Source organism: Haliaeetus leucocephalus, unplaced genomic scaffold, assembly GCF_000737465.1.
Source record: "Haliaeetus leucocephalus isolate CR32 unplaced genomic scaffold, Haliaeetus_leucocephalus-4.0 Scaffold545, whole genome shotgun sequence".
Lineage (NCBI taxonomy): Eukaryota > Metazoa > Chordata > Aves > Accipitriformes > Accipitridae > Haliaeetus > Haliaeetus leucocephalus.
This window is the reverse complement of record NW_010972981.1, coordinates 3,751,323-3,774,333: the sequence shown is the minus strand read 5'-3', so window position 1 is coordinate 3,774,333 and position 23,011 is coordinate 3,751,323. Positions and strand designations below refer to the sequence as shown.

The following is a 23,011-nucleotide window of genomic DNA, read 5'->3' as shown; positions in this document are numbered from 1 at the left end:
TCCACTTCCAACAAGGTACAGATTTAACAAGAATTTAATGTTCCTTAGTAGATAGTTCTTCCAAAATTGGTCTCCTGTGCTTAGATTAATCTAACTCCCACTTAAGCTTTTTTTTTGGACCATTAAACCATGGGGATTGTTTTTCTGTGGTATTAAGCTCAACAGGAACTGCTTATGTGAGGCATTTCAGAGGATAAATCCACTAACAGAAAATTATGGCTTATTTTATAGAAAATTACTTAATTTACTTATTAATTATAAGTCTGGCAACAGTGCCTAGATTGTTACCTATTTTTTTTAAAAAAGCAATCCTTAACACTTACTGTGAAGCAAAAAAAATAGAAACAACGCATCTTTCCAGACTTCTGTGCTTCTGACGAACGCATTATTCTGGATTTCTGAGTGTTTGTGAAAAACTGCTCAATTCCAAACTGACCAAGACCTTTTGTCTATTCAGGATTTTGTTATGGGTCTCTCAATTTTACTCCGAGGGACAGTACAGGAGAAACTGAACTGGGCTTTCAATTTGTATGATATAAATAAGGATGGATATATAACTAAAGAGGTAAGGTTTACTTTTTACACTAATCACTGAAACTAAGAGTTGTATAAGTGAGTCCCGCTTTCAAAGAAGAATGGCTTCATTGTCAAATTAGACATGTTAACAAATAAACATATATTATGAAACTAGATATGCTAAAAATAATTTTCTCATTTTAAAGGCATATATAAAAGTTAGAAAGATAAAATCTTCACAGAAATTGTAAAAGGTCAGAATTCTTCAGGTACAGAAATGCTTGGCTTCAACTTATGCCTATGTATTTGCACATACAGCCACTAAAATAAAAAGTAGTTTGGTAGGATATTTGGACAAAAAAGCGTTAAGTACGTGGGCCAAAATTGTTACTTATTTTATGAATCTACTTCTAAAAATTTTTACTTGAAAGAGAATTTATATAAAAAGATTCCTACATCTTTTATTCTGCAAGGATTCAAACACATACTTAAATTACAGTAAGACCAAATGAGTGCTTTCATAAAAATATGTTTTTTCAAAACTGGGTCTTTATGTAAATATATATATATATTACACTTATAATTTTATGCCTTTAGAAAAAACATTTCATGATTATTATAAAAGAGTGATCTACAGAATAATTTCTCAGCATACTGGCAGATGACTTGTTTTTATAATTATTCTTATAGTTTTCACAAGCCACTCTATTAACAAAAGTAAAAGCTTTTGATGTAAAAGGACTCTGCCTATGTGCAGTTGTGTGCATGGGTGTTTCTGTTTTCTCTAAGGAAAACTTAGTTGTAAGAAGCTGATGTGCTTTGACTATTCACTTGCTGTTACACAACTTCTTTTCCTGTTTAGTTTTATTCACAAGACCTCAGGAGATTCTTCCCACAATCCATGAACTTGCAAATATTCCAAATCATTTAAAATAAAACCATACATCTGCATCTATTAAAAAAATTATCTGTGAAAGCTGAACTAACATGCTAGAATTTCTAGGACCATAGTAGTTCTTTCTTGAAGCTGTTCAGTCATAAAATCACAGCACGATCTCAGAATTTTATTCTAAAATGTAAATCCTAAAAATAATTTCTGTGTTCTGAGTTCAAGCAGTGTCTACAACACACCTTACATTACACAGACATATTTTTTCCTCCTCAGGAAATGCTTGATATCATGAAAGCAATATATGATATGATGGGAAAATGCACCTATCCTGTTCTCAAGGAGGATGCTCCTAGACAACATGTGGAAACATTTTTCCAGGTGGGTCTGGTAACATAGGAGCCAAAAAGACTGCTCTGTTAGCAGGTATGGAAAGATTTTCATTGCTGTAACAGTTTTGCATATCCTACCAATTTTGTAATCCTTTTTCTTCTCTGTGGTTCCATCCCAAGTTTCTCAGATCTACTCATTACACCGTGCTTTTTCAACAATAAGCTCCTTGAGCGTATTCTACTATATCACTTCCTACATCTTTACAGCATTTTGGCCTGGTTGTTCCTAGGCTGACAGATAATTGAAGTGAATAATAAAAAGGACTTGTTTTACACAGGATTTCAGGAGGATAAACATACATTCTTATTCTTTCTGAACAGAAAATGGACAAAAACAAAGATGGAGTAGTTACCATAGATGAATTCATCGAGAGCTGCCAGAAAGTAAGTACCCAGTGATAAGTACGGAACCTGTATCTGTTGGCTAATGCTATCATAGTGCTACACAGGCTTCTGGAGTGACAGTGATGGTAATCTGAATACCAGAGACAGTATTTTCCCAAGGTAGAGTATGCATGTACACCATTACACAAAAACACTAAACAATGTAAATAATTTTGTGACCTGAATCTGTAGAAGAGATGTTATACACAAGCTGTCATCGCTTATTAGACAACTGTGACCACATCCCTTCTCTCTTCAACAGTGTTTTGTTTGTACTTGATAGCAAAAAGTTTCCTCACATTCAGCTACATACTTATTTCTGTTTTTCTGCCCATGCTAGGGAACGCATTCCCGTTACGATTGGCATATAGTCACAGCAATAATAATATTGCTTGAAAATTTATCACCTATCAGAGTGTTTCCCGAACAACGAATCATGACCTGCTGGAGGCCTTAAAAAGGGAGAGTGCAAGGAGCTTGCAAAGTGTTGGATGGCAGGAGTTAACAGCAGGCAAGTTTTCTCAAGGCAAGGGAGTGAGAACTGATGGTGATAATCAGTTGCAAGTGTTTACACTACCCAGGTGGCTGTTAATTTCCTTCAACTGCTGAAAGCAGCTTGTTGTCTCTAGAGCCAGGAATGAGAATAAACTTCTGCAGCAGGAATTACAGCCCATTTTCACTCCTCTGCCCTTCAGAAACTGGCTTGCTTTTGGACCAGGAGACAATATGAGGAAAGATAAGTTGCATTTTCAGAAATTTAAGGAACTACTGTTAATTTGTCACTTGAGAGATGCAAGAAAAAGAAACATGATAGAGTACAAAATAATGATGACAAGACTTTGGTGTGGTAAGAGGTTGTTATGTACTGTAAAGTGTCACATTAGACCTAGTGCTAAGATAGGCCTGATTACATTATGCATACTGATGTGGCAAATAAACCCAATGCTATTTGTTACAGTGAGAAACATAAGGAGTCATAGTGGTGTTCTACTGATACCTTGTCCAGGCCAGCTCTGAGTCAGATGAAGCTGACACAGATCTGCAGTATAGCCTGTGTGTATTGTTTATCTCCTATACCAAGAAGAGAGCAGTAGACAAGAGATAGGAGAGAACAAGACTAGCAAGATAAATGCAGCTAGTGAGTGACAGATTTTTAACCGTTTGGAACAGGGAAGACTGAACAGGAAATAGCAAAGATGCTTTAGAATTGGTCTATTTTTATATGCATCTGTAGTTTTTCCTTGGGGTTGCCTTCATGAGTACAGTTACGTGGTAAGTGATTCTCTCTTTGATTTTAATCTGCTGATTTTGGGGGATGAAAGACAGAGAACAGCTCTTCTACCTGCCTGTTCTTATATCCTTAGCAATGGGTAGTGGGTAGTGTCTTGTCTGTCGACAGCGCTCTATGGCTTTGACCATGGTTCTAGCTTATCAGTCTTGTTCAGTGCAAATTAAAGGCATTTGCTCTGCTAAAGCTGAGTGATCATCAGAAACAGACATGAGATTAATTTCCCAGCTGAGGTCTGCAGAGTTCTGGAAGTTAAATGACAGATTAATCTGGATATGACAGCAATTATACTGATGGGATGAGTGATTCATTTATGAAGAAAATTACTGCCTTCAGTAAGGAATTGCCTGCTCTCCTTTTCCAATGTGCTTCACAGTTTCTCACATCTGTTGTTAGAAGATTCCTTATTTACCTCTTCTGAATATTCAGAATACATGTGAGAGAGATGCTTTCTAAACTGCTATATGACAGAGACACTGTTCTCATCATGCCACTTACCTTCACTTGCTTTTAACTTCAAAGGTGGCAATGTTTTTTTGATACAGAAGGTATCTTGCTGCCTAAAATTTTGTCTCTCTACCCACTAAGACCTGTTCTATTCCTCTGAGCTGCAAAGTGTGTAATGCATGTTTATATCAAGAGTTGGTTTCCCAAATGAGATTTGGGTTAAGGATTCAGTCCAGGTCCTTCAAGAAACTTGATTCAGGGGTTAACATGGCTTCAGCCTGTTCAGGATTACATTTTTCACAAAGGACAGTAGTGGCTGCTTCCTTTAGGAAGCTCTAGGAAAATCTTTTTTTTTAATATCATAATAGGTACAAGACTGATCTAAAAAGGTAACATTCAGGTTCCTCTTTCCTCAGCATGCAGCAAGTCACATCACTCCAGGAGCGAGGTGTCTCATCTTTCGTGAGCATTTAACAATGCCAAAAGCAAAATTAAATGATCTTGTGATCCCTCCGCCTGTGTTTTAGACCTGCCATGCAATATTTTTGTTTCCCATATGTTCTGGTGTTATGGAAAAACGGTGGTTATCGTCATTGCCTTTCATTCAGTATCTCTTTTCCAAGCTGTAAAGTACTCGTTTATTCAATTTTTCCTCCTAGGGAAACCAGTCCAGACCTTTAATCACACTTGGCCCTCTCTCTAGACCAGTGCTAGTTCTACTATTACCTTTTGCTTACCAAAACCAGGATGTTCAGGACAGGGGCACGGCACACCTGCTGCTCCCTAGGCTTTGACAGCTATGGTGGCTTCCTCCTTTGGCACGAAGGCTGATGTTAGAGCACATCTGCACAAAACCTTCCCGGCCCGTTTACCTAACACATGACTGTACCTCAGACTTTGGAATGGGAATGCCCATTGATGAATATGGCAGCCAGAGCTGCATCTTGTGCATGTGAAAATATGCTAAAGGCATACAGAGGATGTGCTTGCCAGTTCTAGCTCAAGCAGTGGGACTAGAATCAGAACAGTGCCAGGAGACAAGCACTACAAGAAACCCTCAACTGAACTCTAAAGCTCAGATCCCATCCAGTCTGAATCTTAAAATGGACTGGAAGCCTGTTCTGCCAGGGAAAGGCTGCAGGAGCCTTTTATTTGAATAGGATCTCGGGCAAGATTTGCCAGCCTCTGAGAACTGTCATTCCTCTGTTTTGAGTTGGAAGCCGTATTAGTGGGTCACAGAAACACCTTTCACTGGTGTTTTGTAAGTAAGGAAAGCATGGCATACTTACTTTAAGAGTAACAAGGAACACAGCAGAGCACACTTGAATACAGAGACTCCACTTCAGGTACCTGGGATGGGTTCCTGAGATTTTTTTTGTAGCATCAAGAACCTCTGCTGTGTTTTTAAACACTCATTATATACATGTGGGCCTTTTTAAAATCGCCTCTCTGTGATGATTACTGGTTTGGCACACCTATCAGTGCAGTAGCACTGTACAGCCTGAGGTATACAGCAAGTTCAAGACTCTTAATTCATGGTCCCAATGCAAAGAATGGCCTGTCCATTCACAAAGTGTTAAGCAGTTATGCAGGGAACTACAGAGCATCCAGGCTTTGAGTGTGATCTTCTCTGGTCACTGGGTATAAGGACCTATCTTTGCCCATGTGTAAGTGAGAACAGCAAAGGTGTTTCCCCTCATCCTCCCTCTGTCTGGGAGAGGGAATGTGTATGACCTGATTTCCCTGCCCTCCCTACCCCATATACCCATGTGCTCGAATGCCAGTCTGTCATCCAGACTCCAGGATTCTCCTGCTCCCACAGGACTATCCTGCCCTAGGTATGCCGGACTGAGTCCCAGAAAGCAGCTGCTGTCTGTCCTGCTTTGTAGAAGTTACCAAATAGCAGAGATAGGTCTTGGGAAACAGTAGTGTGGCTAACTCAAGGGCTAGGTGCTAACCAGTTCCTCACCACCTCCTTGCACTGCTTGGTGCTGGTGGAAAATGGTCTGACTTGGGCACTGCTTCCTATCTACAGCAGCACCATGAAGAGGTGCTACCACCAACAGAGGCAAAGCACTAAGGCATGCATGGTGCACAGGTGAATGTCAGGGTGAAGGCCCTAAAGGTCCTTCTGATAATGATAAAAAGGCTTCTGGGATGGATAGATATTTTCTGGAGGAGTAACCCAGACCCAGAACACAGTGCTGATGGTCTGGGCTAGCCTGAAAACAACAAAGGAGCCATCTCAAACTTCAGTAAGAAAAAGGTCAAAGTGGGCTTGAAGTTAGGTCAGATCTGGCAAAGGTTGTTCATCCATGTTTTTTGCTTCGTGTAGACTGTGCTTCATATGCACTAACACCTCCTACTGTCTTGAGTAAGGAATCATTAACCAAATCTATCTCGAAAAATTGTTTAGAAAATGTACTGAAAAAAAGAGGCAAATGAGAAAGACACACTTGCCAAAGAATTCTAAGGCAAGCAGCTGCTTTTTTCTTTCTTTTTTGAAGATGGAAGAAAAAAAGAAAGCTACTAAAAGTCACCATGTTCCAAATATTATGACAAGCCTATATTTTCTGTGAAGACTCTTCCCATTTGACTGACTAAAGGAGGGGCATTGGAAGTCTTCAGCAAACTTCAGAAATATGGAGCTGATTTTAGAAAACTACTAGTTTCATTAGTGATGATATATTTATTATAAAACTCATAGGAAGTATCAAAACACTTTCTAAATTAAGAGCATGTTGTTTGCTTTGCACATTTGCTGAGCTGAGTTGCCAATGTATATACAAAAACATTTGTAAATAATTAAATGACAAAAGATTCCAGTTAAACCAAATTTTAATCTGTTAACTTACATTAATCTGTGATCTTCAATAGTATATTGATGTTTCAAAACAATGCAGTGATAAAAAGCTAGTTTATTTTAATTTCCAGTAATTTAATATAGTAAATTTCCTAAACAAACTTTTAAACATTAATCTACTTTTTTTTTTTTAAATTAAATATCACTGCTTTCCTAAGTTAGTTTATCAGCATAAAATAGCGCGCAGATCACTTTTTACAGCAACATCACTTGAGATGACATATGGAATCAGAGACAAAAAACCCCACTGTGTGTGTTTCGTAACATAAATTAAGAAAGTTACTCAGACTTGTCATTTTCTACAAAGCAAATCACCCAGTAGTCTGAATAGTGAATAATTTAACTGGAAATTGATACTGAACATGTGTTATTGGAACATTAATGTACAGAAGGCCTACATACCTATCGGTAATGGAGAATACTATGAGATAACCTTTCTAAGAAGTGGTGTTTTTATGCACCTCTTTCATGAAGCTTCCTAAAATATTCTATCAAATTCAGACATTTTATTCACTAGAATTAAAGATGGCTAGATTATCTCTCAAGAAAGTACTAAAGGATGTGCATTCAGATTAAAAAAGAGGATCATTACAGTGGAGACCAGCAAATGCTCAATGAGCATGTAATATACTCTTGTATTGTATATATATTGTATTGTGCAAGCAACTTTTGATCCAGAAGCGCCACCAAATATAGGCTACTACAAGTAAACTATTTCTTCAATACACTGAAAGGTAAATTTAAAAAATTATTTCTTCCTGACTGCTGTGCTTGAGAGTTATTTACTGATAAAAACTGGAATACAGAGTGATGCATCAGTAAACATTACGCCGAACTTGGAAGTTGAAGGCTTTGTTACCTACCTAATGCAAAGCAATCAGAAAGCAGAAGTAGCACTGGGAAGCAGTCAATATTTTTCAGTGTGAACACACAGAAAATCTGAGCGGAGGAGTCAGTGTTGCAGTGATATTTGCAGAACTGACAGACTCTTTGGTTCATGCAAAGGTGCACACTTAAATCTGTTTTGAGTCACCCCTAGTTATGCCAAAGGATGCCCTAGAATTGCAAAAAAGCTGCTGTGTATGATACACAGGACTAGCAATTTCACGTACGGATTCACACTTCAGATACAACTACTATTCCTTGAGTATTTATTGTCTATATGTATTTTGTTATACTGGATATAAACTTATAACCTCCAAAATATTGCAGATTTAATTTTCTTAACATGCTACTGTATTCTTGACAGAATAGTTTTGATTTAATTAATATATACAAAACCCTCTTTCAGCATAGATCCATTAACAGCCTTTTTCTGCTAACAATTTCTCCTAACAAGCTGAAAAACGATGTTGTCATTAACTAAAATAGTTAGTTCTACCCAGTTTCACTACAGATATTGGCCAGCTACATTTGTAATGGTGTATGATTTTTGGTTTTTTTGTTGTGTTTTTTACAGGATGAGAATATAATGCGATCCATGCAGCTCTTTGAAAATGTGATTTAATGAAGACATTAGGTCTACAACTAATGGACAAATACAAGCTATTCTGCAACTTTATCTAAAAGACGGATTTCCCACTTTATCATAAATAAAATTACTCAGCTTTACACTGAGACATGTATTATGCAAATAATTTTTTATTATAAACTTTTCCCAACAGAAAAAAGTTTCTAAATTACATAATTTAGCACTTCAAAAGTGGCTACTTAGTTAACAGGATTGTTCTGAGAAGTCAGGTTTTTACTCCAAACCCAAAGTAAGACCTGACATTATGCAGCTTTATTATCATTCCAACCCCTAGATAAAATAGATACTATCACAAGGAGATTAAATACTCTTAGTTTTGCTACTCATTTGTACTGGATTAAGCTCCAGGTGTTCAAGTGTATTTCTTAAATCTTAGCTTCTAATTTATACAGAGGCATTACCATGTATTTTCTTTTCACATTTGTACAGTGTAGTCCTCATTTTTTGAGTAACACTTTGAGTTAAAGTGCTGTAATCAATGTGCAAAGCACATCTTGCTGCAATTGCCTTCCACCTTTGACTTGCTTTTCTCTTCAAAAAAATCCCCAAACCTAACAAAATAGATAACTTGAGAGGAAGAACTGTTGTAGAACAAAAAAAGAATTGCTTATAGGTAGATTTACTCCCTAACCAATATGAGTAAGCTTCTATCCATCACACTTATCTAGTAAATCTGCATTTAATGTATCATGACATGAATATCAGGAGTCCTACATACTGTATTTCTAATTCTTCTTGGATGTGTCTGCAAAGTTCTGTACTTAAAATTAAGGATCTTCTGACTTTCAGTTTTTCATGAAGATACCTTAACTGGATCCTAACACTGTTTTCATGAGTGTCTTTCTGCCTTTAATAAAGAAAAAGGCATGAACTTGTTTTGAAACTTCCATCCCACTTCAGTGATCACAATTAATATCACTATGTAGTAACATATACTAATAGTGACTGCTAGACAGGTTAACATCTTTCAGCTTTTTGTAATATCTTTAATTATGAGACAGAATCAGGAAAAAATTAGAAACTTCAGCTATATAATATCATCTATATATGAGATATGCATTACTTTTTTTTTTAGGATCATTTCTTCATTAAGATTGGAGCTACAGTAATTCTGAACCTAGAAAGATTTTTCTAAAAAAGTATGTACCTACAATAAAATACTGCCGCCCCCCCCCCCCCCCCATGTAATTTTTAAGGTATATTGTCCACGGAGTTTATGCCAATACTTCAAACTAGGTGAAATGCTCTCAGAGATAGGCCAATCTTCATTGTGACATTGCTGCAGAAATCGAGAAAGGGGATTAATGAAGTAGAAAGTATGTTGCAAGCATTCTTTTGCAAAAATAAATCAGGTATCTATTCTGGTGTAGAGATGGGATGTTAGAAGCATGTTGAAGGCTGCTCTGCTATCACCAGTGTAGGATAAGAGTAGTACAATACATGTACACCTGAAATCTGCTGTAGCGTGTTTGTGTAAACTAAATGTGCACATTTTGTAAAAAAAAAAAATAAAAAATAAAGTAAACATGAAGAAAAACAAGGAGCATTATCGATTTTTTTTGTTAAACAAATACTTGTATTTCTTCAAGTTAAACATTTTTGCCAACAAAATTGTGGTTTTTTAAAAAGCTTAAATACATAGATCTTGACTTAGCACAGTTCTGATCTCAGCAGAGATCTTAGCACAGTCCTGAAGTAAATTTAATTTAGCTAAGCAGTGGTAATTTTCAAACAATTCTAAAATTGCTTTCACATGACAGACTTTTTTAATACCCTATGCAACAGCATCTTCTGATGACAAAAAACCCCATCCCTTCCAACAACTTTAAATTCCGGAATTGAATTTTCCTCTGGGGAAAATGTTCTATGGCAAATTTTGTTACTTCAGTCAGCTCTCCCTCAGAGTAACTCAAATACCCATAACAACATGAACCCTGAACAGTATTTATTACAAGACCTGTTAGGGATTATTTTGCAATGACGTTCAAGTAAGTTCATGGAGAAATGCTGTACCCTACAAGCTGGCTTCTGGAATCTTTTTATTGTCATTAACTCATATTTTTTTCATAGCTTCCATGTTCAGATGTTTATTAACTTGCCTGGAGCTGAATTCAGAAGCTAGTCCCAAGCATATCTGTGGCATTACAGAACTCAATGCAAAGGGAGCATGGTGTAAATACTCCAAAGTTGCCTCTTCCACCTAGCTCACATTCAGTAGGACCAAAGCTAACAGGAACTAATTAGTTGAGCAAACCCTTGGCTGTGGCTCTGTGGAGCAACCTGATGCCTCTGCACTGTATTCTCCAGAGCCTCTCCAGCTTCTCAAAACAATGTGCTGAGAATGGACTGAGCAAGTTCAGTTTGCACCACATGCCACCTGTTTAGTGCGTTCAGCTTCATACCTTTAAAAGCTGACTGTCAAGAAGGCTAGATGAGTTCTCATAGTTCTGTGTCTAACCCACTAAGACCTGATGAACCCAAACTGCACCCATCTGTGCCTGTGGCACAAAATAAGTTATGTGTTTCAAAAGCGGGTATACATATGTAATTTAACACCAAGTTAGTTACTATTTAAGTAATTACAGCCAAATTATTTTGCATCACACAAATGTACAAAACACATTAGGCACTGCAGATATATTAAAGAAAATTGTAATTTACAACAAAATAAGAATCAATATTTATTCTGCTTTTGAAATAATAGCCAGTTAGTCAATGTCATTGTAAGCACAATGCATATGGAAATAGCAGCCAATACAGAGACAATTATTTTAAATCGTCTTCTATAATTACATATTCACAAACTGATAGGACTTCTCCCACTCTCCATCATACTGAAGAATTGTGATTATTTTAAGAGAGTATATCATACCCCACATAAGAAGTGTCAGTGATGTTCACAGGCAGTTTCTTTCCAAACTTCACCTTACAGTACAAATCACTGGAGTTTTCTTGTTCAAGAGGAGATAGAACAATAGGTTGGAATTTTAGATTTGATGATAGCCACAGTTGCCTGTTGATGAAAATAAAACAAATATAAACAAAATAAGGAGCACTAGCACTACATATGAGAGTATTATATAGTCTCTATAGATTGTATAATTCACAACTTTTACTTAGTTATCTTTGTTATTATCAAAAAGTAGAAAACTAAAAAGTTAGTATTTGCTGAGAAATTTACTGTCAAAAGGGCTGAAAATAATGAACTGAAAAAATGGAGCATTGTGATAACTAATGCTGGAGAGTAAACATCCAAGAGAAGAGATATGTAAACTATAACTAAAACCTAAAACTGGGTGTAAACGTAGACATGAAATAATAAGGATTTTTAAATAGAGGAGTGATATTCTGGAAGGGACTTCCAGTAAAAGTAAGAATCATATACATTATAACTCATTTAGAATAGAAACTTGATAAATTCATTAGTTGGATTATATAATATTGCTTGTAATAACAATTTAGGAGTTTGTTTCCAGTTTTCTGCTTTATCTTATTACAGTATTTTTAAAAGACACACAGAAAGACCTACTCACAAAACTGGTAAGACTACAAGAAATCAGGGGACAGACAGAAGAATTAGAGGTTAATGATTCACTGGATTAGTTACATTATCTAGACTGAAATTTTCAGAACATCAAGTAAGAGATGAGAAGTAATTTTCCTTTTCTTGTCTCACTACATATAAATAAAAAACTCTCATACTTCTTTATTTGTCATGATGTTTTTCAAGTCTGTACTACAAACACTGCTACTGCCCTTAAATGAATGTGAGCGACACACAAAAAAAATGAAGTGGTGCCTACTGATTACTTGGGTGCCTACTGATTAAGGCACACAAGTTCAGAACTGGTAGACCTATATTTATGGTCCCTACTTTTTAGGTTATTCCTATTCTTTACCAATGACCATTTAATATAATACATGCAAGTGTTCATAGGGTCAAGAAAGCAAACATTTTCTCTTCTAGATGAATATTCAAGCCAATACTCTCTCACTTTTTCTTCTCTCCTCCTTTCTGCACAATGTACAACACAACAGAAAATAGCAACAGAATGTTCAGCAGAAGAATGCCATCTATTACTTAAAGCAGTTTTTGATTTATAGCAATTGCAGATCTAACCTCCGTGTTAACCAGGGTGGGCTGGAATGTGAATATCTGATTTCCTCAGTAAGCAACTTAAATAATAAGCCATTAGTGGGAATGGGCAGGCATCATCAATAACAGCAAAAAGTATCTTTTAGCAAGGATAAATCCTGTTGAGAAAAGTATTTAGGCTCAGAAAAAGGAACACAAAGCCTGCATCCCAGGCATATTGAAGCAAGACAAATATTCAGCCCGAGTCAAGTGTCAATACTCCAGAAGGGGCCAGAAGCTATTTACTAGTTGATACGTGGTGAATTCCTGGATCACTCTTCATAGGCATCTAGCCTACCCTATGGTTTGCACAAGAAGCTCACAAGTTTTACTCAGCATAAGCATCTACTTTCCCTGCAACGTCTAACTTGAAGTAAGGACTTATGTTAGGCATCCTGGATCCTACCCCACGCAAGTAACCCATCTGTCACACCAATTCAAACCCCGGAAAAAAAATTTAGACTTTCTACAGAAATGGAGAATTTCCAAGAACGGCAAGTATCTCATTTAACCACTAAGTCTGCATAAGCTTCCCACCCAGGACAATAAAATGTTCCAAGCAAATATCAAGGGCAGGGATCCACAAGGATGCATGCTTGCTCCCCAAAAGGAGTTCTCCTGAACAGGGCTTGGTGTGCTGTGCTGTAAGAGTCCATCCATGCAGCTTCTTATGTATGGATGGATCCCTTGCAATATTTTACTTGAGACATACTCCTGTATTTCCTGCTCAGAGATTAAAACAATAGAGAATACAAATGAAAAGTGGGAGATAAAAAATGGGAGACAACAAAACCTAACTGGCAGAATATGGATTACCGAGAGTAGATTTTATGTCATTTCTATTACCACTCAATACATCAAACAGACTAAACCAACTATTTTACTACGGACTGGAACACAACTCTGCTGATTGCCACAGTGCAAAATCCTATGTTTTATGCAATATGAATAGTTATGACACATAAAAATAAACAGTTTTCACAATGGGGTTCTTAATCTGAAAGCCAGAGATGGAAGTTGTTTTGGCAAAGTTGCAGTCAAATGTGCAGATTACAGAATAATCATCTGATCAACTCACCTTTCCACCATATTGTTCCAACTTTTGTAAAGCAACGGTAATTTTTTCTCTAAATTTCTTGTCCATTAATCTCCTTGAAAGCTATTGGAAAAGTAAAATAAAAAGGTTTCTTGCACAATATAGTACAATATATGCAAAGAGGCCAATATAATTCTATTTTATTAGTTTATTTGATCTTATCTTTGGAAAATTAAAGCCAAAAAGAAACATCACTTTATAGCTTGTGACTGATGTCAAAGTATGGAACTCAGTCAAGGCAAAATGAATAAAATGTTAACTGCTGAGAAACATAAATTCAAAGAAAGCTCAACTGTTAGCCAAAAAAATACTTATTTTAATTTTTTTTGTCTTTTAGCAAACAAATTTTAAAGAGGTATCAACCTTAAAAAACAGTCATTCTTAAAGTGTTGTCCATATGAAGGGTTAACACATTTTTCACGTGCACTGAAAGAGATTTATTATAGTGGAAATACTTTTAAAAAAACCTACTGCAATTTCTCTCTTCTGCATTGTATGTCTAAAAGGTCCTTTTATTTTGCTCTAAACCTGTACTTTGGAAGCCAGCTAAACGAAACCATGAAAAGCTGGTCTAACAGAGGAAGGATGTCTACAGAAGGACTCAGTATAAAAACACTTTCCATAATTCCACTCTAAGTTTGTGTAATGAATACTTCCTTGTGCAGAATTCCCATCTGAAAAAGTGGAAACATTTGCTTATGTTGATTTGTTGAAACTTTCACAGATTTTTTAAAATATTCACACTTAAAATGCAAACCTCATTTTGCAATAAACATAAACTTCCCTTCAAAACATAGCATCTATTTCACCTCAGGCTTGAAGCTGGATCTTTTTTAAATAGTAGAGACAACACTTCCATTATTCTCCAGTTTACATTAACAACAGTTTTTGGACCTTGCTAGAACTTTGGAAGTCACCATATTATTAAAGAATGATGGACTTACTTACACAGAGGAATATATGAAGTAATGCTTTTTATGGAACTGCTGAGTCCTCCACTGTATCTGTGCAGATATTATAGTAAACATCTCAACAGAAGTACCATAAAAATACAGATGATTTTTTACTACAGCATTCAAAACCTACATTTGTGAGTAGATGCTTGAGATGATCATTAAGAGATGGGCCAACAACAGCACTCAGTTGAACTAAAGCATCCAATCCCCTTCCGAATACTTCATCATCTGAATGGGCCTTCCGAGGGGGAAAAAAGAAAATCCTGTCAGTAATACTCAGATAAATGCACAAGCTCTCCATAAATGGCAATCTCTACACTATGATTGTATAAAGTATTTTTAAAAATTAAAACCACTGTGCAACTGTTAATTGTTATAATGTTACAAGTTTAGAAATACAAGTACAATATGGCTGAATATTATTATCCAGAGGTAACATTTAAAAACAGAAGTATGTTTTTAAAGTAGAAAACAAAAATATCCACAAAATGTCAGTGAAACTCTTGCATTTCTTCTGAGACAAAGAAACTAATAATTTATTATTGATGAAATAAAAAATTCGGCAGGCAAAACAAACAGTTTACTACACCAACAATTTCAGTGCTTTGCAGCATATTAGAAAGAACCCTTCAAACGTGGACATGTTGAAACTGGGAGACAACATTTTAGTTACAAATGTAATGAATTCAGGGTAATTTCTATGTAATTCATAACAATAATTGTCATTGTTGGAGAAACACAGGAGCCAATGACTTTTTGACTAAATTAATTTAGTCCCCTGCCAACTACAGCTTTGTCATCTGCCAGCAATTATCAGGCTCTTATCTGCTTCTAGGGTGCTTTGTCATCTTCATTACCCCCATGGGAAGGTTCTTCTATACCTGAGTTCTCTAATGGTTTAGATATCTCACTCTTGCTTTAGCAGACAAATTGATTCAGAACAATTAATTTTGTTCTTGTACTAATACTGACCTTTATTTAAACAGTTATTTTTGCACTCTGACGTTTGGGCCCTGAACTGTTTTGTTTTGTTGTTTGGTTTTTTTTTTAACTAGAAGTCATCCACTGCTTGTGTAGTAGGTTTAACAAGACTTTATACCAAAATAGTGCAACAATAAAAATTATCAGATGAATAGCAGTAATTGGAAGAACAGACAACAATAACTTTTTCTAATTTTGTCTTCCAAACTATACCAAAGATACTGATAACGCACAATTCTGATCTTCTATGACACCTCTGATCTGAGATCACAAAGAATTTTCAAACTGTCAGCCATCTGTATAAAACCAGAACTGGAACACAGCTAGATTAAAGGACAGCAAGTAGCTGAACCAGAAAAGGGCTCTGAATGATATGAAAAAGATCCAAAAGAGATGATTACCTTCGAGGCCAATACTTTTACCTCTCTTTATTCTCTGAGGGAGTAAAAAAGTTAAAAACATTTTAAAAATTAATAATATGACCTCAAACATTTTAACTGTATTCTTCCCTTTCCCTCATTGGCATATTCTGTTTTATCTTTGTAGCATGTTTTGAATTTTTAAATGTAACAGATGAGTATTTATTCCCACATCTCCATTTTACTTCACCTCAATTATTTTTTTTTGCATGTTATTATGTGGATACATAAAACCACCAGCAATACATATATTTATTTCTGCTTATATTCAGATCTTTAATAGAATATTTCCACAGAATTTGCCCATAGCTACTGACATACAGCTATACAAGGAGTTGCCCATCTGAATTTACAGTTAAAGACATATTTAGCTAATAAAACCAAGGCAGGGTTAACATGAGAAAAAGAAACTCTTCCCACCCCCCAAGCCCCAAACCAAAAGCCCATGCAATAGATTTATCACAATATTTTCCATGTATTCCTCACCAGCACAAGGGAAAAAAATAAAAATCAAACCCATTAAAATCTCTGCATGAAGAGTAAGACATACCAATGCAGCCTTTAACACTGGAACCAGACGAGGCAACAAGGGAATTGCTTTTTCAGTAGCACCTTCAACCATAAGTAATTCTTTAAAACCCTCCTTTGAAACAAATGTATAGGGATGTTTTGTCTCTCTTAGACCCTGTTGCAAATGTAAAACATATTTGCTTAATAGTGAGCCTTGTTTTAAACAGAAACACATTAAAAAAGTTCCACATAGCAGCAAGATAATGTTTAGATTTTGTTACTTTAGTTCAAAACATAAAATACACTAACTCCACCATGTGGAGCCATTGAGTACAACTCTGCTCACAGAATATTCTTATTTATTTTTCTTTTGGAACATTGAATATTAAAACTCACATTATGAATACTGCCAATTCAATCAATGTTTGTATTTCATTACCTTTAATCTAACTACCCAAGATAATTTTTCAACAAGATCATGAACAAGAATAGGCTATATCTGTAAATGGCTTTCGTACCCTGAAGGAAAAACAAATAAAAATAGAAGGTGAACTATGGAAGGAAATACACCCACCACCACACCACCACACATGCCCCTCTGCAACACCGAAAACTTGTAGATGGTACAAATATGCACTTCTAGTGAAGACCTGACTGGCAGAACTCGAAGATTTAAAGCACTATGGCTGAAGTCTTTCTTCTTTCCCTAATAGGATGTCCTGGTTTCAGCTGGGATGGAGTTAACTGTCTTCCTAGTAGCTGGTACAGTGCTATGTTTTGAGTTCAGTATGTGAAGAATGTTGATAACACACTGATGTTGTCAGTTGTTGCTAAGTACTGTTTAGACTAAAGTCAAGGATTTTTCAGCTTCTCATGCCCAGCCAGCGAGAAAGCTGGAGGGGCACAAGAAGTTGGCACAGGACACAGCCAGGGCACCTGACCCAAACTGGCCAACGGTGTATTCCATACCATGGGACGTCCCATCTAGTATAGGAACTGGGAAGTGGGGGCAGGGAATCGCCACTCAGGGACTAGCTGGGTGTTGGTCGGCGGGTGGTGAGCAATTGCCCTGCGCATCATTTGTACATTCCAATCCTTTTATTACTACTGTTGTCATTTTATTAGTGTTATCATTATCATTATTAGTTTCTTCTTTTCTGTCCTATTAAACCATTCTTATCTCAACCCACAAGTTTTACTTTTCCTGATTTTCTCCCCCATCCCACTGGTTGGGGGGGGAGTGAGTGAGTGGCTGCGTGGTGCTTAGTTGCTGGCTGGGGTTAAACCACGACATAGGAGCTCTAGGTTACTTTAGGAAATGACAGCTTTGTTCAATCTTAAAAGAAAAAAAAAAACAAAAGCCACCTCTAAACTATGCACTTTATTCCATCTACCACACTGGATTCAACATTTATTTAGACTCCTGAAACATATTTGGTGATAAATGTCACAGATGATGCTGAGAAAACAGAAGCCTGAACATAATGTATAGTATTTCTCTTTCACTTATTTACAGGATCTTACTTCCACTGTATTAGCTCAGTCTATTGAGGAGAATACTCTTACTTCAATAGGTAGGCTTTATACACAAAAAGAATCAAAACTATTTTGTTTACAAAAGAACCTGCAAAGCCACAAATGGATTCACTATTTCATTTGACAGTTGGGAATCTGAGGTGCAGTCTCGTATTTGGCCAGTATGTCAAGGATTAAATAGCTCTACCTAGCTCTCCCAGAATGCTCTAACTAAAGAACTACAAATGGCATTGTTCTTGACCATCTTAATTCTTACAAGATCCTCACAAATGTTTTTTTCATATTTCCCTAGTAGGTGAATCTAAGTTAGCCAGCTTAGCTTGTTACAAAATACTATTTGCAATTAGGAAATCCTGTATTCTTAACTTTGCAAGAAAATTGAGTTTACCTCTGCCAATGTTACAAGAAGAGGATCAAAGGGAACAGTTTCAGGAAGGCATTCCCATTGCAGTTTGTGCTTTACTGAGCCATGCACTAACCTATATAAAGAATAAAGTTTTAATAAATTAATATATAATGATACATAATTTATTGCTAACACTATTAACTTTAAATATATCACCAATTGGTTTGCAATATTACTATATTATATACACAATCTCAATACATACCGCTCTCCTTAGTGAAATGTCTAATGGTATTTAACAGTGCAATTATTATAATTCCCAAATATGGCAGTTTTCAAAATTCTGCTCCCAATCACATAGAAATCAGAAAATAAAAATTATAAAAATTGTAGATGCCTCTCATACCAACACAGAAGATGCTCCCTTTGTAAAGTTACTTATTTTGATAAATATCAAGAAACATTTTCCTCAAATAACAATTGGTAAGGGAAATCAGTTGAAACTGAAAGAAAATCATATTGGAATTCATCAGTTACTCCTAAGATATAAATAAAGGCCATGTATTAATGATTATTTTATACATGTATATACATGTATAATGATTACTTAAATTTGTGCTAAGTAATTCTGCATTCACTTGATAAAACACTAAAATGCTTATTATCTAGGCAAATATATAACAGACAACAGTAACTTAAAATACCACAAATTATTACTTACAAGTAGTTTTGATAATATCTGATACTGCTGACAACTACAGAATTGGAATATTCAAGAAAATGTTGCCATACTACTTACATCAGACAAAAAAAGACTGCAAGATGTCTACTTACTAAAATGGCACTAATTTTATTATCTTTGTCCCTTATTAGTGGGGAGGAGTAAACACCATTACCTGAAGAAATCAACTTCTTTCATGAAAGAGATTTAGCAAACCAAATCTGCAAATATCTAGCTATTCTTTAAAAATGCAGCTTCAGTATTAACACAGCATAAAAAAAGAACCAAAATAAGACAATTTCAAAGAAGACATGTAGAATTGCTTTCCGCTTTGAAAAGAGTTAAGTATCAGAAATCTTTTCAGAAATGAATGGAATCAAACAGCCTAACTAAAAGATCAAACATGAATAAATGTATTTCAATCTGTGTAATTCTACCTAACCATAATATATATTTAGTAAAAAAATAAACAAAACCAACACACCTGCATGGAATGCCACCTTTAGCGTATATAGCAGCAAATGCAGAAGGTGGTCGAGAATAAGCACCAAACTGTGAGGACAGAAAAAACCCAAAACATTATTTATTCATAACAGTAATGTTTGATAACTATTATGAATATGTTAAAACTGCAGGTTACCAAAAAAGGAACTCAGTCATATGATTCTAAAACTAATCAAAAAAAGAACTGCAGCTATGGGGTGAAAAACATGTATTTGGTACGTTTATCAGAAAACTACTTTTCGGAATTGTCTGACTAGGAAGTTGTGAAAATTAATAAATAATGTAGAATCAATGCTCTCCTGATGGAATACCCTAATTTTTCTATTTCCTCGTGCAAATCTTAACACTGAAGTCTTATGGGTTCTCTCCTCAACAGATTAAGGACCTCTCAGTTTCTTGATGCTCTTATTGTTGTTTTACTAGTAACACGCAGAAGGCAGATTTACTCCAATTCCATCTTGATCAGAGTACAGACAAAAGTACAAGGTGGCAAGATGTGGGAGAAACACCAGATGTTGGGCAAATGGTATGAGGGCACTGAAAATCAGCAGGGAGGTTCATACTGAGTGAGAATCTAGGAAGGACACACTGGAGAAGGAAACTAGGAGCTTCACGGGAGGAAAGCCTGCACAAAGTTGGTTTTTATCATATACATGCTTCTTACACATACAAACTATGATATTATTTATTAGCATGACCACTCAATAATACTTCCCAGATTAAACACCTTATCACAAAGCATATAGCAGGAAATACCATGAAATCTTAATTTTTATCTTTTGAATGTTTGACCCTACATTAATATTGTTAAAATTGTGTGCATGATTTGATGACTTCTTGGCTTAATTAAGTCATTGTACTACTTGCAAAAAGGTTTCAAGAAAAAAATGCCCACATGAAAATATTCAGCCTTTGTACCTCACCAAAATGCTCCTGCATTTAGTTTGTTTTCCAAAAAGGCTGTGACATTACTAATTGTTTGGCTGATAAGGTCCAGTGGTGAGCTATAATTCACCCACCCAAAGCTAGTTCTCCAGACACAGGACTTCCATGAAATAACTCCTTTCATCAGTCTTCTCCCGAGAGCCCAAATTCTTCCCAAAGTATTACATATTTACAGTACTTGGGAGTTTCAAGTAATGCTCACTAGCAATTAATTTGCTAGATTTTATGAGGTCTTGATGATCTTCAAGATGCTACCTGATTCTTGGTTTCATTGCATAACTGAGATCAGTTCCTCTAAAGCAGCAGGTGCCAAAATTTATAACTGTACAACCCCTCCCCCCAACTCTTTTTAACTCTTCACTCTAGATCTCTTTTTAGGGCAAAAGTACATAGAAAATAAAAAAAGTTACCATCCAAGCCACAATTGTACTAACCCCCCTTTTTCAGAAAAGCAATGAACATGTTACGCCTCAGGCGTTTGAGCTTAGAAATTAGGGAATGTATGATTAATAACAAAAGTTTACATTTACAAAACAGGACCAGAAGAAGCATGCCCTGCATGTATTTCATAAAGTAAGGAAATTTCTTCCAACAAGAGACCTGTTTTAAAGAAACAAACAGAAAACCCACTACCTATACATACCGGATCAATAGTTTTAGGATTCAGCTTGTCACTAGGCTTTGGCTGTGGTTTTATTGCAGGTTCTGGAGAACACGACAAAGGAGAAGATGTCTTGCTTTTCTGTACTGCAGTCTTTGGTTTTATTTGGATGCCTGATGACATTTTTAGAACATTGCTTCCTAGAACAGAAAAAGATTAAAAACATAAAATAATTTTTATTCTTATATGACAGAATATCAAGGGTTAGAATCCCCAGGTCCAAAGACTGACATGAACAATCATCAAGAAAATCTGAGTAAGTGTACCAGAAAAGAAATGCTTATTCTTATATATCCTACACAGTGTATGGGATAATTTTGACAGTCTTGTCACTCCACCTTTCAAATGCACGCATTTCCTAATCCTGCACTGCTCCCCTTTACTTCTGTACTTTGAGACCCTGAGCAAAAGTGAAATTAGCTACAGTCTGCCTCTAGGGTAGCCTACAAAAATCTGAGCAGCATTACAGTGCCCAGATTTCACTATGGGCTGCTCTGCTGAGCACTGTAACTTGGGAACTATTCTGTTTGTAAAATGCAAATCATTAAAACCAGAAGTAATTGGAAGCCCTAAAAGACAAACAATAACATAGAAAGTATATTTACTGATTTTGTAAGTGCCGGCTTATTATCACAAAACTCTAATCACATTAGTTATAAAACACATTTTTAACTACCAGAAAAATAAGTATCAAAATGGTTTTATACTATAAAACCACCAGATAAGTTCTTGACATTAGCATTATATAGCACAAAATAGTGCTATCAGTGTCAACCTTTGAAATGTACAATTGCTTATAATGTGAACAGTCATCTTGCTAACGTAAATGTAACAACATAAATATTCTTCTCAGAAAAGTATTCAGAAGTTAATGCAGATGTTTTCAAATTATTTTTTTTTCCAACAAATAATCAAGATACAGGCCAAGGACTTTACTAAGGTTTTAACAAAATCTAGATGCATTTGAAAAGTCACGGGCTGTACCATCAGAGAAAGTAAACAATAAAAGGTGTGACAACAGGCAGGAACCATGTTAGCCCTTTGGGACAAAAGTGAAGACAGGCGTAAAGGACAGTGATAACGGTTTTGTAAAAATGCAACTGAGATAACATGCCTACGTGTTGGCAGAGGAGGAGATGGCAGAGTGGAAAAAGGACTTTTCATAAAGAGGTCTCAGGCTTCAGAGCGAGATGAAAGTTCTTGTGTAGTCAAGAGCTGGGAGAGCCACACGCATTTGTAGAGAGATCAGACAGCAGAAGTATAGTTGTGAATCAAACAAGTGACATATAAGGTTTGGTACAGAAGTGAACCATCCTACTGGCAGATGACAGACTTCAAGCAAAGGACAGAAATCCTTAAACAGAAATAGAAAAAAGCCCCTTTAAAAGACATCTTTCAAAGGAGGAAAAGTGCGGCCCGGAGTTCGGATCCTACAAGTCACTTAAGAAAGGTGGAATGAAAGTAAGTAGGATTTTTAAGGCGAGGCAGCTCCCTCACCCTGGTGAGTGTCAACTCCGCTGGAGCGCAGCGAGGGCAGAGAAAGGACGAGGTAAGGGGCATCGAGCAGCGTAACCGCCAAGAGGCTCGAACAGCAAAGCTCTGGCAAGTTACCGCAGAGCCGCCGAACACCGTGGGACGTCAAAAGACCCAGCGAGGCGACGAGGAGGGAGACGCGCGCCCCTCCTCGGGCCCCTCTCCCCTCCCCGCGGCTCCCACTCTCTCGCGGGGAAGCCCACCTCAAGGCGGCCAGAGGGGAGAGCGCCGGACCGGCGGGCAGCGGTATCCCCGCTTCTTACGGGCCCCTGGGGAAGGGCGGCCGCTCAGTGCCCCGAGGACTCCCCGCGGGGCTGCAGGAGGGGACCCGGCGGCGACACACGGGGCCCGGCCCGGC

The 23,011-nt window shown here is 36.6% G+C and overlaps 2 protein-coding genes across 9 annotated transcripts in view; one reads left to right on the top strand and one right to left on the bottom strand.

Moving 5' to 3' along the window:
- KCNIP4 (Kv channel interacting protein 4) overlaps positions 1 to 8,404 on the top strand; it is a 459,791-nt gene extending 451,387 nt beyond the window's left edge. For all 8 annotated transcript variants that reach the window (XM_010576847.1, XM_010576842.1, XM_010576846.1 and 5 more), the window contains 4 exons: positions 458 to 565; positions 1,682 to 1,786; positions 2,119 to 2,181; positions 8,239 to 8,404. In XM_010576847.1, coding sequence (XP_010575149.1) covers positions 458 to 565; positions 1,682 to 1,786; positions 2,119 to 2,181; positions 8,239 to 8,286 — 324 coding nt within the window. In that variant the 3' untranslated portion in view covers positions 8,287 to 8,404. The remainder of the gene's footprint in view (positions 1 to 457; positions 566 to 1,681; positions 1,787 to 2,118; positions 2,182 to 8,238) is intronic.
- Positions 8,405 to 11,121: 2,717 nt separating this feature from the next.
- The window catches only part of PACRGL (PARK2 co-regulated-like), a 12,219-nt gene continuing 329 nt past the window's right edge, over positions 11,122 to 23,011 (bottom strand). The window contains exons 2-8 of the mRNA XM_010576890.1: positions 21,103 to 21,260; positions 19,495 to 19,562; positions 18,332 to 18,422; positions 16,448 to 16,582; positions 14,628 to 14,735; positions 13,524 to 13,604; positions 11,122 to 11,323 (exon numbers count right to left, since the gene is read on the bottom strand). Of these exons, the coding sequence (XP_010575192.1) occupies positions 11,267 to 11,323; positions 13,524 to 13,604; positions 14,628 to 14,735; positions 16,448 to 16,582; positions 18,332 to 18,422; positions 19,495 to 19,562; positions 21,103 to 21,260 (698 nt within the window). The 3' untranslated portion in view covers positions 11,122 to 11,266. The remainder of the gene's footprint in view (positions 11,324 to 13,523; positions 13,605 to 14,627; positions 14,736 to 16,447; positions 16,583 to 18,331; positions 18,423 to 19,494; positions 19,563 to 21,102; positions 21,261 to 23,011) is intronic.